Source organism: Mustela nigripes, chromosome 12 (assembly GCF_022355385.1).
Source record: "Mustela nigripes isolate SB6536 chromosome 12, MUSNIG.SB6536, whole genome shotgun sequence".
In the NCBI taxonomy this organism is placed as follows: domain Eukaryota; kingdom Metazoa; phylum Chordata; class Mammalia; order Carnivora; family Mustelidae; genus Mustela; species Mustela nigripes.
Window position 1 is genome coordinate 40,947,449 of NC_081568.1, and position 13,734 is coordinate 40,961,182.

At 35.9% G+C, this 13,734-nt stretch overlaps 1 protein-coding gene across 8 annotated transcripts in view; it reads right to left on the reverse strand.

Annotated features, from left to right (window-relative positions):
* Positions 1 to 673: 673 nt before the first annotated feature.
* Positions 674 to 13,734, reverse strand: part of CSNK1A1 (casein kinase 1 alpha 1) — a 45,381-nt gene continuing 32,320 nt past the window's right edge. For 2 of the 8 annotated variants that reach the window (XR_009407397.1, XR_009407399.1), the window contains 4 exons: positions 11,774 to 11,880; positions 10,218 to 10,330; positions 6,258 to 8,467; positions 5,029 to 5,495 (listed from right to left, as the gene is read on the reverse strand). Coding sequence is in view for 5 of the 8 variants with exons in the window: in XM_059417132.1 (XP_059273115.1) it covers positions 3,150 to 3,157; positions 10,182 to 10,330; positions 11,774 to 11,880 (264 nt within the window). In the remaining 3 variants the exon portion in view is untranslated. Of the gene's footprint in view, positions 3,158 to 5,028; positions 5,496 to 6,256; positions 8,468 to 10,176; positions 10,331 to 11,773; positions 11,881 to 13,734 lie in introns of those variants that run through there. The other 6 variants (XM_059417132.1, XM_059417136.1, XR_009407398.1 and 3 more) reach the window with 5 other exon arrangements.

Sequence of the window (13,734 nt, forward strand, 5' to 3'; positions counted from 1 at the left end):
AAACTTGTCTAACAAGCCATTTCAGAAAACCAAGTCATTTTACTTCCAACAGGGTACTGTTTGGTAATGCACAGCCTGATTAGATCACCTTACTCTCAACTCATTACCATCTTTGGCCATTTCGAAAAAATAAATACACAAGCCAACTCTGTCAAGGTATAGTCTCTGTCTCACTTTAAAGGGGACAGCATATCAGAGCTAAATGGACACTCTGCTATACCTCATACAGACCTACTCATATTTTGATCAAATTATCCATTTAAAAACTAAGAGAAAACCTAAAATGTTGCTACATACCCATTTGCTCAGTAGAGTCTATAGCAGACTATTGAATTTTCAGGAGCTGGAAGTCTAAGGCACCCTTCTTAGAAGCCCGACAGTTCATTCTACTCAAGCTGAAAGAACCCATTCTCTATTTCAGCAAATGTTAGGGAACACTAGCTTATTGCCTTGGGTTCTAAATCTTGTTATTCTTATTACAATAGAATTCCATTTATAATCATTACAGTATTCTCTGCTTGAAACGTTTTAATTGTGTTGCAAGGACTAGTAGAAATAGGAAAATCTCTTGCTATTTGTTGATGGAAAAAGTTAACACAAACCTCCAAAATGTCATTTGTAGGCTATAGGAGCATGAGCACAACCGTATGGGAGGAGATAACCAGTCTCTCCCTTCATATATATTCTTTTTTATTTTCTTGTTATACCTTCCCAAAACAGAGACATTCAACAGTAGTTAGAATGGCCATCTCCCAACATTAAAAAAAAAACTGCACCCCCCAATGGGTGAACAAAGTAGAGTGGTAACCTAGAGTTCAGCTGGGTAAGCCACTGCGGAGCCTTAAGTGGTGAGGTCTTCCAATTTCAGAGTGATGTGTCTTCAACTTGTATCATTTTAGTGGAAAAACATAATTTAATTTTGGTGAAATGAGATTCATCTCCCGACAGGATTAGTAACAGCATTCACTGAATTTCACATTCTTCTTTTGTGAACTGTGAAGAAAATGAATGGTAGCTAGAAGATCAATGGGATTCCAGCTCCAGCTGCAGGTGGAATGAAGATATACCAGGACAAAAACACCTATATTTTGATTTACAAAGCTAACAGCAGTTTTAAATCTGCAACTTAATTACAGACCAACTACACCACAACCTTTTCAAATGGCAAAAATACAAAAAAGTTAAGTGTTACAAAAATATTTCAGAAAAAGTGCATAGTCTAAGTGCATAGTAAATAAAAGCACTGAAAAATATCTTGCTAGAGGGAGTTCAGCTTGGAAAAGTTATTACCAAAGCTAAACATTTTTATTTTACACAAACTATACTCAAAAATAGCTTTATGAGACTGATTTCTGGCTAAAAGTATCAAAGGGTTTATTAGTCAAGAAACAAATACCTTAACTGACACAGGTGGATAGAAAAGAAACAAATAAGCTGCCTACCCCAAAAGTTCGCACTCATTAAGTTTTCTGCAGTGTGATGGTGCTAACAGATCCTTTAATAGCAGAATATGGTAATCATGGGATTAATTATTGCTAAAGTAGTTTTAAAAGAGAAAAAATAAAACTTAAACCTGACACAATCTGACCAAACATGTGTCAATGTACAGTTTCAAGGTAATTTTTACAAAATACCTACATTTACACAACAGGCTTCTGGCAGCATTTTCAGACAAAGGTTCTTTTAATTTATCTTGACATGCTATAAATGAATAAATTACACTATTTAAAGAATTGCTGTCAATAAGTTTTTCTTTCTCTTGTGTCAGAGAGAGGCAAGAAAAGAGTGCATTTAAGATTGAGAGGAAGTGCAGATAACTGAGGGAAAAGAACAGGAGCTCAGGGAGGGTCAGGAATCACATGAACCTCACCTGGTGGGAAGCTCTCCAAGGTTAAGAATCTGCTCAACTCCAATTAACACGAATTTAAAGAAAAACTACAAAATGTTAGTTAAACCCTTTAACGCTTTCATTCTTACTCAAAATCAGTCCAGCTGTGTAGTCTGAGGCTGCAGGAGTTAACACCACCAAGCCCTGGCCGCTGCAGCACTAGGTACTGTGCCTGCAAATCACTAAAAAAAGAAAAATGTAAGAATGCCTTTCCCCTTCAGACCCCCCCCCAAAAAAAAATCTGAGGAAAAGTTATTAACACTAAATCTAAAATGATTTGCAAAGGAATAGTATGTAACAAATGGCTTGAAGTAGTCTATTAAAAAACTGGGGAGATTTTGATTTCATAGTGAGTCAGCAAGGCATTTTTGTTAAAAAAAATCTCATTTCCTTACAGAAACAGTTTTTAGTTTTTAATGAACTTGTAAACAAAAAATGCTCCCATTTCAAAATAAAAACAAAATCCCAGATCATATAGATGTTTACAGTGATTACATTTATCTAAGCAACATACATACATGTTCAGTTGTAAGATGTTAACTAAATTTGTGACAAATATGGTTTTTTTTTTTAATACCAAGAACATTATAGAGTTAATGCAGAGTCCTAAGGATAATCTAGTAGTCACTAAGTTTTTCTTAAGTCTTCACTTTAGATGCTGTTATTTCTAGCACAGGTAAGCAGGCAGAGTCTTTCGTATGCTCAAACACTGGAATCTTTGGTTGCTACCATATCAGCTGGCTTGCAAACAAGAAGCCAACCATTTTAAGAATGTTTTAAGTGAACAACTTGCAAACCCCAGGGATGGATAAACCCTAAGAATGCACAATTGTGAGCATTTACAACCATCACAACTGTGGCTGAAGACTGTTCATGCCGTTCTTCTGAAATGAGATCTCAAAGCAGTATAGTTCAAAACAAAAGATTGTAACAAAAAAATTGGCATATGCACAATTTCTCCACCAATTTGTGTGTGTCAACCATTTAGTTAACTTTTCCACTTGAAAAAATGCAATAGAAAACTGGACACCATGTTTCACTATCTCAGTTAATATTCACAATTACAGCGGCTACAACTCGGGACACGGCATCACCAATGCTGCCCAGAGCCAGTTTATACTGAAATTAAGTTCTTTACACCAAGTAAATGGTTGTTCACAACCACTGGCTAGTGTACATATGAACTAAAATTCCTAGATTTGGGGAGAAACAAATGCTGCTCCGATCATCTGCTCTGCTTCTTCTGTTCCTCAATTCATGCTTAGAAACCTGTTTAAAAAAAAAAAAAATCAAAACAAAAAACAATGTTAAAATTCCAAGTTAAAAATACATATTTTTAAAAAACTACACCCAAAATTAGGAAATTGGGTGAAACTGAGCTAATAATTATTTTAGAGTGGTGACTCATGTTACATTTTTATCTATTTGAAAATGACTAGAGCTCAATTTTTTAAAATAACAAAAATCCCTTTTCTGTTCTGGAGGCCTTTAGATAGGAGGGGTATAGAGTCAGTCTTCCCAGTCAGCATGTATTCTCAAGCTAAAGAATTACTGGTGATTTCAATGAGCTTGTTTTGTTTACTTCCATTATCTCCTGTACCTATGTGTTTAAGTATCTATCAAATGAATAAAAAATAGATACCTTTGGCTTAAAACTAGAAAGTATGTAATGTTTTAATCTACTAGTGCAGGAAGGAAACTTTCTGCATATTGTTTCTGATGCAAGTAAGGAACAATAAGGTTTAATAACAAATGTATTCAACATATAACCGAATTATTCCATGGAACAGAATCCTCGTAAATATATGACTTTTATACAGAAACCATGTACCTTTCAAAATTCTTTGCTTCCATCAATCACATTACAAAGGTGAGGTTTTGTCCCGGTTTGAAAATATAAATAAGGCCTTGGGGCGGTGTGTGTATGTGTGTGTTTGTCTTTATTTACTAAAGCCTTCCCACCCTATAAACAATACCCTCCTCCCACACAATTAGACTCTGAGACTTCCACATCCAGGGAGGTTTGAATAGAAAAACAGCTTCAGGTAATAGCTCCATATTCCATCTGTGGCTAAAGACTACTAGAGGAAATGATGATCTCTATTACCTACAAGTTCCATCTATGGCTAAAGGCAGAAAGGAAATATGCCCACTTCTCACCAACTGCAAAATCCCATCAGTACCACCTCTCTTGTAACAGCCATCCTTCTAGGTGTCTGTGCCCCTTGGTGCACCCTCCCCCCGCAAACTCTTACAGCTGCCTCATTACTGCTCCTTGTAGCTCACTTTGATCTCTCACTTCTTCAGCTCTGACACCATGTTTTTGTTAATCAGTGAACCTCCCCCTTTTTTGTGCTTTTCAAGCATTTGTTGGACCATCTCCAATGAGCTTTGTGGGACAAATAAAAATACTATGCTTCTATAATTTACTTTGCATGAATGTAGGTCCCTCTCTTCCAAGATAACATCAGACATTTATATACCATTTCTTGGTTAATACTGTCTGACTTGGTAACTTAAAAGTTTTTCCATCTGAGCGCAGAAAGTCATCTTCATCCACTTAAAAATATATTGGGCTAAAGACCTGAGGACAAACAAGTATCAAAACACTTCTTTCTCTCTCCACATTAACTAATGGGAGTTGGTAAAAAAAACAGACCTTTGTTGCCTGCCCAAGTACTAAATTCATAAAGCAAATGCCAAAAATGAAAAACAGTGAAACTTTCTAAAAACGTACTTTGCCACAAGGAATATTATCTATTTAGTGTTTATCACTCAACAGAAGTACCATGGTAAGCATAAAGAGAACCCCGTCAAACCAAACCTGAATTAAATTTTAAAGTAAGACCATATTCTGTAACCTAATGCCAATGTTAGAAGAGAAGAGTATTATAAAGCAGATTAAAACTATGAATTAGCTAAAGAGAAATGACCCTTGCCCAGATGAGCATTTAAGTCCCGCAATTATTCTTAAATATGGTTAACGAAAAATGTTTACGCAACTACGAAAATGATTTATCATAGCTATGCAATTACATTATATTGAGCAATTTAATGACTATGTTGAATATCCAAACAGCTTCAAAATGGAAACCACTGTCACTAAAAAGAAGGCTTAAGTTATATTGTCAGTCAAAATATTAGAAAACTCTCGTCTTTAATAGGGACAAAAATTGTATCTAGATAAGAATTGTACTGTTCATCTTTTAATCTGATATTTTAGAGATTCCTGGGTCAATTAATGATTACAATTGCTTAGGGGATCAGATAAAGGCTAGCCTAAAAATATTCCCGATAAAAGAGAGCAGTCAAACGCAGATTTAACTCTTCAGATTGGTCAATGGTAGGATACTCCACCCAGGGATCAATGTTTCTCCAGTGAACTGTCCTAAGATGTTACTGAAGTTTAAGAAAAATCTCAATGGGAGCATTCAGCAGGTATCCAACATTTAATCTTCAAGTGCTGGTATTCTTTTTCTCAGTGTTCATGAGTCCTTTGTTTTTATCTTGTGGTTTAGGTGGTCTCTCCTGGCTTCTGGCTTCTAAAAGTCCCAAAACCCATCTTCACTGCAACAACAGTTAAAATAAGGAATGGCTCCCTTTGTTCCTTTAAAATAAAAATTTAAAAAAAAAAAAAAGGAAAAAACAAAGTTAAAACAGAGTTGGATGATCACTGGGACCACTGAGTTAATAGCTACATTTAAGTTTCTTTTCAAATCTGCAAAAGGAAAAAAATGTTTGTATTTATTTCACTATGGAGATTCTCCCCTTCTATACCTTACTCCAAAATATGAAAAGTATACATTGACTTTTATTTGTGAATTCACTTCAGATGTCCCTGATTCTCTCTCTCTCTTTTTTTAATAGAACCACAAACTAGTTCAAACAGCTATTTATGTAACAGTATGGCTTGGAAGTCTGTGATGGACCTTTGAAATTTCAGGATCCTTTCACAGCAGAAAACCATTTTTTCTAGAAAACATAATTTTTTAAAAGGAGTCTGAAGACAAGATCCATTCTTAAAATGCAACGTCATTTATCAGTCAACTTTTCTACAACATGCCTGTGTGGGTTTTTTTGTTGTACAAAAATCAGAATCAGGCTTGGACAATTCTGAACCAGACTGGCACTATAAAAGTAAAGAAAAACAAACAACTACAGTAACTTTTCCTAACTAAACTAAAAATGTATTAAAAGTTGGGAAAGATAGGAGATAGATTTTACTTTTATCACTACAAATAAACAAGTATAGTATACAAATACACATTACCGCTAAAATGCATTAAAAAAAAAAAAAGCCCAGACTAACGATCTGGTTTCTTTTGTCTTCCCTATTACAGAATTCTGAGGTTGTTGAATTTTAAAATACCTGTTACAACTGAGTCCTCCCCAACTGGTAGATGGTCTGGTAGTGGTCTACACCACTGAGTCACAGCAACACACTGTACTCTTCTAGGTCTTCCAACTGTTGTGGTATCCATCCAGACAATCTGACAAGTTGAAGTTTTTGACAGGTCCAGCAAGCCTTGGAGATGTGGGCTTCAGATCACCACAAATCAATTCTTGGACACTTCTCTTCACTTCCTGTTGGGTTACTGGGCTCTTTCCTCTCCAGTTGTACTGTCCACAGTGAAAAAAGGCTGACAAAAATTTCAGCAAGCAGATGTAGCTCCCTGGCACTTCTTTAGACTGAGTGTATTCAGAGAAGATCAGTTTCGAGATATTTCAAGGTCTTCCCCTGTGATTTAGGTTACGTTGCTGAGTTACCAGCCACGTTCCTAGCAGCAATTGGTGAAGTCAGAAAAAGTTAAGCTAGAGATAAATGGTAGGTGAATCCCAGTTAATACTGGAAGGCAATTCAAGGAAGACCACGGACATGGTAGGAAAATGTGATGGAAAAATTCTCCTATCTTCTATCAGCAATCTGACATCCATATATATTATGATAAAACTACACATGATATCAATGGTTGCAGTAGTAAACTGATGGATTAAGATGATGAGAAAAGAAATGTGAGGAACCAACTTGGCTTCACTACCTTCCGAAATTCTCCCCATCTCTGACCTCAACTAAAGAAATGGTGGATTTAACTGGATTCTGAATGTCCTAAAAGTATTTCCTTTTTCCTTTAGTACTTCTTAATGTCTTGAAAAGTACTTCTCCTGATAATCACATATAGTTGAAAAAAGTGAAATAAATTTCAAAGTGCCTCAGATATGAATCTTTTATTTTTTTCCTTAGTATGTATGAAAACAGTAATCATAATCTCATAGCACATGAGCACTTCAGATTAGTACAGACCATAGCATGCTTTACAAGAAATGCCTTGTTTCTTAGTTTTGATGGGCTTTGGAATGGAGTATTTCAAAAGATCTTATCTTTAGAAAAGTAATTAGCAAAGAAGTCTATTACATATAACAAGCCCATCTCAGCTAAGGCAGACTTTAAAGAGTCTTTGGACATTCTTAGTGAACTGCTGAAACAATCTACACTTTTCCATGGAAGAAACATTTGATATAAATTTATCAAAAAATAGAAGTAATATAAATGTTAGTCACCACCACCATTTGGGGGATTTTTCCAGGAATACACATTCCTGCAATATATAGCCCTACTTACTGGAGATTCATTAAGAAACTCAATTCTCTGTGGAAAACCTGAGACTATAATACCATGAACGGAAACTGGTATGATGTATTTAAAAAGCATCTTCTAAAAATTTTAATTAGAAAATGTACTATGGTGTTATCATCATCACTGCAAGCAGATTTCTTGGAATCAGCAAATAGCTGAGCTGAATGAGCTCTTCCTTAAATAAAAAACTACTATACTGGACCTTGACAGAATGTGCTTTCAACCACTCTTACTAATTAGAGACTGAAATCAGGAGTAAGTAATCTAGAGTGACTGTCTTCAAACTACAGACCTCAGAAAAGATTTGGGGTTGGAGTTAAGGAAATGGGCTCTCCATTCTCATTCCATGCCACTCTCAAACCTGCTATACTTTTTTCCTAGCTTCATACCTAGGGGGTTTCATGTGATAGTTGTTTGGGACACTAAGCTCTATAACCAAAATAAATGTTTTCAAGAAGGAAAAGATCAAATACAACTCTGTTGTTTGTATTCTGTGGCATGGCACATTTTAGCAGCAAGCAGTATTTCACTTGAAATCAAAATATACTACTTTCAAATGTTTCTCTGAAAGTAGTCAATGGTAAGTGTTACATTTTCTGCAAAGTCCAATTCTTCAAAATTTTACAGGTTGGTATTTATGAAAAATAATGTGTATAAACCCTGGGTCTAAAACTGCTACGAAAATTTTGCAAGATTTTCTTTTCTTTCTTTTTTAAAAAATTAAACTCTACCCCCAATGTGGGGCTCAAACTCATGACCCCGAAATCAAGAGCTGCATGCTCTGACTGAGCCAGCTAGGCACCCCAAACATCCTATAAGATTTTTAAGTTGCTTTTATGAAAAATAGTTACAATACAAAATTAAGGATTAAACTTAAGTTTAATTACAATTTCTTTCCAAGGAAACATACTAACTCAGTGGATCCAACTTCTCATCTTTAAGACCTAGATAAGGTAGAACAAAAATTCTTCTTGTTTATTGAGAAAGACACACAGTGGAACCAACTCAAAATAAGGGAATTCTTTCTGAAAGCTGCTGAATGCCTGAAGTGAAATGTTGTATATCAGAGGAGATTTCAATCTAATTTTAGTTCTAGAAACTGCAACTCATGATGATCCTATTATCCCAGCTAGCTTTAGGCAAAAATTGGTTTCATTTTATGAAAAAAAGCAAATACCCTATAAATAACAGGTGTAACAAGTCCTAAATCTAGAACGTTACACTGGTATGACCATTTCTGAGAGATACTACCTAGCAACCTACCTCATTAAGAGGTTGGCACTGTGATTAGTCATGCAATGATTAAAACACTCAAAAGGGACAATTAAGTCCCAACTGAGACGCAGAGGCAAGCGTCTGAGCTGAAATTTCATCATCTAAGAACCCCCATTACATTAAGCCTTCAACTGCGAATCCTTCCCAAATACAGAAACATGGAAGAGAAGAATCTCAACTTCATTCCTAATAGATGAGCTGCTGGGATGAGGATGACATCAGTGAATTATACTTCTTGAACAGTATCCTCAGGTTAGTGTCTATTTTTAAATTACAAAACTTTAAAAAAAACACAATACTAAAAATATAGACCCACAGACTAAGTTCAGACTAAAGCAGTCATTCAGAAATTAAATAATTAGAAACCAAAGACCAAACCTTACCTGCCCACCACTTCCAGAAAGTAGGCAGGTATCAGGAGGTAAGCCCCAGAAAGGGCGGAAAGAAAAACAAAAACAATGAAACTGAGGAGTCGAACTGTACGGCAACAGTGACAAGAATGGAGCCGTGCCCTAACAGTTCCACTCTTTAGTAGCACTGAGAGTGCCAGAGACAAACTGGAAACAGACTAGTAGTAGTTTGGTGGCATTTGCCCCAAGTTTCTGTTCATTTTGCAAAGCCTAACAGCAGAATTCAATTCCATAATGAGCCCCCAGACCCTGAATATTTCCAAATCTTATAAAATAAGAGTCCAAAACAAAACAATTGTTTTGACATTAAGAACCTAATGTAGTTGAATAGTCTCTAAAAGAGACATCTGGTTTTCAACTTAGGAAAGACGCGTCCAGCTTTTCAGTTATTTGAGCATTTAAAGAGCACAAAGGAGATGCTCTGAAACTGAAAAGATAGACACTTTGGGGGCAATGCCAGACTCACCTCCGGGAATTAGATCATGTTCACAATTTCCCATTTTAAATGCTAAAACATTAACATGCAGAAAAATATTCTTAACACTGTTAGTCTGAAATAAAGTCCAAATACCATAACTAACCAGATTCATTATTAAAAATCAACAAGTGTTAGGTCTAGGATTTTGGATTGATTGATTATACCATATTCCCAACACCAAATGTTTATTTTGGAAAGGGTTAATGAATGAGTAAAAAAGATGCAGTTGTTAAAAATGACCCAAAATCCCAAGAGAATGATATAATATATACACACATATATGTATATACATATACATATATATATGAACAAGGACATTTGGGTTTAAAGTTAGTAGTCAAATTTTCCAAGGACGTCTTTTTTTAGAAACACAGAGCCAAATTTTTATTTATTTTAAAACCACCTCCTCGATCTAACACTGTTAGAAATGAATGAATCACCCAATTTTGTATTCAATTTGTTCCCTGTAACGTCACTTGGTTCTTGGCTACTAACCTTTCATGTTACTCTTGGTTTTGTCAGTTTGCTTGCCTGTGGGGGTTTGGGCCTGCTGACCCTGCCCACTTGAAGAGGCTGCCTGCTGTGCTGCTTTCTGCTTTAACATTGTCCAATCAAATGTGTAGTCATATTGGTGGTTCAGGGTCCTGGAAAACATAAAATGATATATGTCAATCCTTAATAATAGTCTAGTTAAATACTCTATTGAGCTTTCAAGACAGTAAGGGCACTTTCTAAGGAAATCAGAGCATTTTCTCTTACGTATGGTAGCTTCTAGAAGATTTCATTCCATATACATGACTTTTTAACTGTTCAGTTCATTAATTCCACTTTTTACAAGTCACAAATGAAGGAGAATGATATCACCACTTCAGTCTGATGTATTCATTAAGAATAATCTTTTTCAAAAAGAAGCCACCTTTATTACTTTCTTGAAAGAGGCAGGGAGTGAGAATGAACTGCACCATGAAAACATGGAGTCAAACTGTCAATTATCTAGGGAACCACGCAACCAGGAGGTACCTCCTAAAAACTAATCAGATAAGTTTAAGAACACAAGCTTGTGGGGGAGATGTGTATGCTAGTGGCTTGGAAAGATGACTTTCCTGGGGTTAGAAAATTACCCCCAATTCTTACCCTCTTCCAACAAAGAATTTGGACCACATGTACTTTATTCCCTCCATGCTCAAGACCACTTCTGGGTTGCACCTAGGGAACCCTAGAGTCTGAGGCCTGCCTCCACACAATCATAGGCCCCCTAACTATCTTAATTAGTTAATTTTGTTATTAACAAAACAAGCTGTATTGTTATTAACAAAACAACTACAGCAAAGCTGTAGAGTTCCAAGGACCACCAATAAGCACTTCTAATATGAATGGCAATTATCGTGGAAAAGTTAGATTCTACTTGGAGTCTGAATCAACAGTTTCTCCATCCTAAACTAAATAAATTCCAAGCACATTTGCACCACAAATGGGAACATGCCAAACTCAGTCTCTTGATTTTTTAAAAAAATATTTTTTAATTAATTAATTAATTTAACAGACAGCGAGCAAGAGCAAGCACATGAGTGAGCAAAAGCAGGGGGAGCGGCAGAGGGAGGAGGCTCCCCACGGAGCAAGGAGCCCGATGTGGGGCTCAATCCCAGGACCCCAGGATCATGACCTGAGCTGAAGGCAGATGCTTAACTGACTGAACCACCCAGGTGCCCCTCTTGTAGAGTTTTTTCCAAACTCAGTTTCTTAAAATTTTATTGATATGGGTTAGGCCTGCTTTTAATTTGCTACTTGTCAGAACAGATGTGTTGGGTGGATTTAACTAGTTTCTCTCACTAGAGTCTACAGTCTTAAAAACACCCTAAAAACTGACCTGAAGGGGCACCTGGGTGGCTCAGTGGGTTAAAGCCTCTGCCTTCGGCTCAGGTCATAATCCCAAGGTCCTGAGTTCAAGCCTCGCATCGGGCTCTCTACTCAGCGGGAAGCCTGCTTCCCTTCCTCTCTCTCTGCCCCCCTCTCTTCCTACCCGTGATCTCTGTCTGTCAAATAAATAAATAAAATCTTAAAAAAAAAACAAAACCAAAAAAACTGACCTGAAAAGAATGCGGAATAGCTGCCTCAGATACATGTAATCCGGGGCTTCCTCAAAGCGCAGCCCACGACAATAGTTTAAGTACATGGCAAATTCTGCAGGAAACCCCTACAAGTTCAAAAGTTAAAACACAAAGTAAAAAAAAAAAACAAGAAAAAGTTTATTTAAGACAGGAAAATAAATAATTAAATACAAGTAAAAAGTGTTTTTGAGGAGAGTGTTTCACTACTTTGCCACAAGATCTGAGAACTAAACTATAATATGACTTGGTATCCTCATAAATCCTGACCACCTGATCATTACATCTTTTAATACTGGCAGCGGAAACATGGATCCTTTCCCTACAGTATAACGTTCTTAAATAATCTGGATATCCAACTTGCTATTATTCTATCAGTGTCTAATAATTCAATGGCAACAATGAAGAAATGATCAAATGAAAGCCACCAAGGTTCTTTTCCACAACAGGTCAATGAACTGGCACTTTCTCCCCAACTGTGTAATTACTTTATTTGGTGTAACTGTATATACCTATACAAACAGAAAAGTAAAATCACCAAGAGTACAAACATATAGCACAACCACTGTTGTCATACAGATCAATCACGAACAGACTGGGTTTGGATCTGGTTTTTTTCCGTAACATTATCATAATGCATATATAACATGTTCTGTTTTCCCACTAACATTATATTGCAATTACACTTCTGTGTTATTTCCAACTCTTCACAAGCTTCTGAATGGGTACATAATATCTAGACCAGTGAATACATCATAATTGTTTCCTATAACTATACATTTAGGTGATTAAAGTTTTTCTTTTATGAACATTATTAATAAGTACAGCTGTGGGCATAAACTCTTTATGTGCTCAGCTTCCCAGGAAAGATTCTCAAAAATGTATTTAGCACATCTATAAGCCTACAGATGTTAACCACCAAAAAGCTTTTGCCAGCAGGAATGTAGAAAATCTCTTCCCACAACCTTCCAATTCTGAGAAACTTCTTACATGCAGGAGGTTAAGGTGGGAGAAAATGGACACACTTGCAGTACTTTTACTCACTGCATTGACATAAACAGATTTAATTTTTATGCTACTTCACTGCTCCAAGAGTGGACAGCTGAAGTGATAAATACATTGTACATTTTATTTAAACTCTTAACATGACTTTTAAAATTTGTAATATACATTCATGGTCTATGTTAATGTTAAGCAGCATGAATTTGCTTTTATGTGTATCACAAATAGAGCTAAACAACTACAAATCAAATAGTTTACTTCATGCATTCCTACCTTATGAAAACAGGCAAAACTTTATTAACATAAGAAAACTACCAATATCCTAAGTTATTACAGATATGAAATATGTAGTTACCACTGGACTATGAGACTGAAAATAATCTCACTACTTTATAGTAACACTAAAATTATGTGTTCACTGCACCCTCAATCAATTCTATGTGGCCAGTCTGTAAAGACCTAGCTCATTATTTCTAGATCAAAATTAAGACATAACCCAGAAGCAATGTACTAATCCTCCCTCTTTTCCTGTAAAAATGTCTGATTTTTCCAGTAATCCAAATCAATCATGATGTTGCACAGATATAGTAGTGTACAGAAAACAAATTTTGCTTCTTGAACTATACAGATTTTAAAGTTAACTGGGTGTACTATAACACATGAACATTTTATTCACTGACCTAAAATGTATCTCATAATTTAAAACAAATCCCAAAGAGACTCAGAAAAGATGACACCCTCTTACCCACCCCAACCCCTCCTCCTTTACTATAGATCTAGAGATGGGAAAAGCAAATTTGTGGACAGGGAGACATAAAAACATCACCTCTCCCCATTCCACAAAGTACTGTTTCAATATCATGTTCACTTCCCCCTTCTAACACCCAACTATATAATTATATCCTGTTTCCTAATAACTTCAGGTATGCAATTGTCTCAGA